The following is a 2669-nucleotide window of genomic DNA, read 5'->3' as shown; positions in this document are numbered from 1 at the left end:
GGGGGGGGGGTGAAAAAAGTGTCCGAAATCGCGTGACGTTATATGTGGACGATCCCTTTACTGCTGCTTCGCTTTTGATTCGCCGCCTCCGCCGTTTTCTTGGTATCCACTAGAAAAACTAGTGTGACATGTGTCACGTTTCTTAAAGCACACACTCCCTCTACAGGAAACGTTTCGTGGTTGAACTGCGCTATCCATACGGAAATGGATTGGGACACTGGGACACAACGTGAAAATTGATGCATAAATGTCATAAAATTTGCTTCCGCAGTAAGGCTTGACCATGTACTTCGGACTCTTGCTCGCAGTCAACAACTTCAGCACGTGAAGCTGCAATCGGCTCGGCTGCTGCCGCTCGTGGACTCCTGTGGGAGCACCCTCAGGCAGCTGAGCGTGGAGGTGGGACCGTGGGTGGGTGCTGAACTGCGGCATCTGAGAGGACTCAACCGCCTCTCCGTCTTCGCGGAGGACGGCGACGAGGTACGCGACGTTGTATAGCCATAGAGCTACATTGCAATACACGATTCACGCCCTTCTGCTGCTCACAAGGAACACACAAAACCCTTATGCACTACAAAATGCATAAGGGTTTAGTGTGAACGTGACCGAAAGCTACGCGAGGAAACGTCGAGGGAACGTGGAGTGCTAACGTCCGTTGCCCGAGTCGCCCGAGTCCCTGCACTTCGGCGCTCAGGATAAGCTCCACCCCAGTGAGAAATTTTTGCGATCGTTTCGACATGTCTTTTCACGTTGTTGGTTTTATGGGGGGGGGGGGCGATCGCCTGAGGCTTTTTTACAGTCGACATCGGAACGACGTCGAAACGGCATCGTCTGTCGAAAAGCTATCGATTTCAGGCCCTCCTTTGTGTCGCTAACAAAGTGAATACCGATGTCAAAACGCTAAAATTTCTCACTTGGACTCAGCTCCTCGGCGGGTTGGCCTGTGTAGCGCGTCGCAGGCGCATCCTGTTGGCACACGTTCCTTGTGAGGGGCCACCTTCCAAATCAAACCTCGTTACATAAACTTCTAAGGCTCCTGTGTGCTCTATCCTGCCCCAGAAGACGTTTCTGAGAGCCCTCTACCTTTTGCAGGCCGACGCGACCCCGGTCCGCAGGTTGTTGCAGACGTGTCGCTGCCCTGTGCTGGAGCGCCTCGACCTCAGCCTCTGCAACGATCAGCTGATGAGAGACCTGGGCGCCGGCGCCCTCGCCAGCCTCCAGTGCCTGTGGGTGTCCGGGGCCCGCGCTTCCTGGCGGCAGGAGTCCCTGGAGGTGGCGCTAGCGGGCCTGCCCAACCTACGGTCGCTCGGCGTCCTGGGGCTTCAGGGCCGCACCCCAGGCCCGGCCCAGATGATATCTCGACTATCTAACGCCGCCATCCCCAAGCTCGGCGTCGTTGTCTTCGTGGATAGCGTCACGTGTAAATCGGACACGGTGACTGACTACTTGGGCTTTAGAGGTAAGACGAGACGTTAGTCACCTTCTTCACAGTTTAAACCTTAAAAAGCAATCTTTCAAATCGTTCACAATTATTTGCGGAGCAATACTTTTTATTTCAAAGCCAAATTGGTTCGCCATAAACCATTGAGGTAAAGCGGAAATGCTTGAACAAGAAAAGGGAAGTCACCGTGTTAAAGCACATAGTGATTTCCGTTCTGTTGTTCCACGCATTCTTTTTCTTTTCAGATTGACCGGAATGCTTTATCGCAAAGGATTTGGGAGAGCGCCTCGCAAAGTGACCATAACTGTGTTCAGTATTGCATTCCGCTGTCGCCCCCCGACCGCCTTGGCTGAACCTCGATTTCTTTGCCTTTTCTGTGCAGACCTCAGGGACATGGTGCTCCGCGCCCCCATGCAGCTACACGTTGTGGCTGTATTTCATCTCTGGAATGAACGAAAGAGACACTTCCTGTTCTCCAGGCACTCCACGGTCGAGTCCGTCGTTGCGTCGTGTACGTTGTGCGCCGAGGCGGGTGATATTGGGATTCTCAGTGAATTTAAGGATATTCCATTTGAGCGTATTCAACTTGAGTAGAGAAAGTGCGAGAGTATTCTTTCTAGAGCGGCAGAGATGATATGAATTGTCTTCATCGTTATTTGATGGCCCAAGTGGTTACCTATGTATGTTCTCTGCAAAAGCCAGCACAAGATCTTAGAAAATGATTTATTTTTACACATCTGTGTTATTCCTTTAAGTTAATAATTGCACTTTTGATGTGGAAAAGTGTTTTCCGTTTGGTTTTCTTTTGTTTTCCGAAATACATTCTCATCATGTCAGCACTGTGCTTACCAAATAATGCCTTACAGCGTGATCTTTGATTTTTTTCGAAAATTAAAAAACCCTGGGACAGGTAAACCCTTTCATCGACCCTAGAATCGATTCTGGACAGGATGGGATGGGAATGATACCTCTAACTTGACTTTTGAGCTGGATAGTCTAGAGACGCATCTGCTCCATCCGCTGGCTGGCACCGCGCTCTGTTAAACGCCAGGGCGCTGTCCACGATATCGCGGACACACGATACACGAAAACAAAAAAAAAGATTCGCTGAGTCAGCTAATATATTGATTGGCATATGGACAGACAGGCATATAAACTTCTGTAACCACTATATTGTCTCTAATCAATCATTGGCTGAGGTAGGGAAGAGATAAGCTCATACAGCTAA

The 2669-nt window shown here is 50.2% G+C and overlaps 1 protein-coding gene across 2 annotated transcripts in view; it reads left to right on the top strand.

Moving 5' to 3' along the window:
- The window catches only part of LOC113214793 (uncharacterized), a 14515-nt gene extending 12270 nt beyond the window's left edge, over positions 1-2245 (top strand). For both annotated transcript variants that reach the window (XM_026434270.2, XM_026434269.2), the window contains exons 6-8: positions 309-480; positions 1093-1459; positions 1824-2245. In XM_026434270.2, the coding sequence (XP_026290055.2) occupies positions 309-480; positions 1093-1459; positions 1824-2035 (751 nt within the window). In that variant the 3' untranslated portion in view covers positions 2036-2245. The remainder of the gene's footprint in view (positions 1-308; positions 481-1092; positions 1460-1823) is intronic.
- Positions 2246-2669: the final 424 nt, after the last annotated feature.

The sequence above is a fragment of the Frankliniella occidentalis genome, unplaced genomic scaffold (genome assembly GCF_000697945.3).
Source record: "Frankliniella occidentalis isolate FOCC.00 unplaced genomic scaffold, Focc_3.1 Scaffold11, whole genome shotgun sequence".
Taxonomy (NCBI): Eukaryota; Metazoa; Arthropoda; class Insecta; order Thysanoptera; family Thripidae; genus Frankliniella; species Frankliniella occidentalis.
This window is presented reverse-complemented; position numbering and strand designations above follow the sequence as displayed.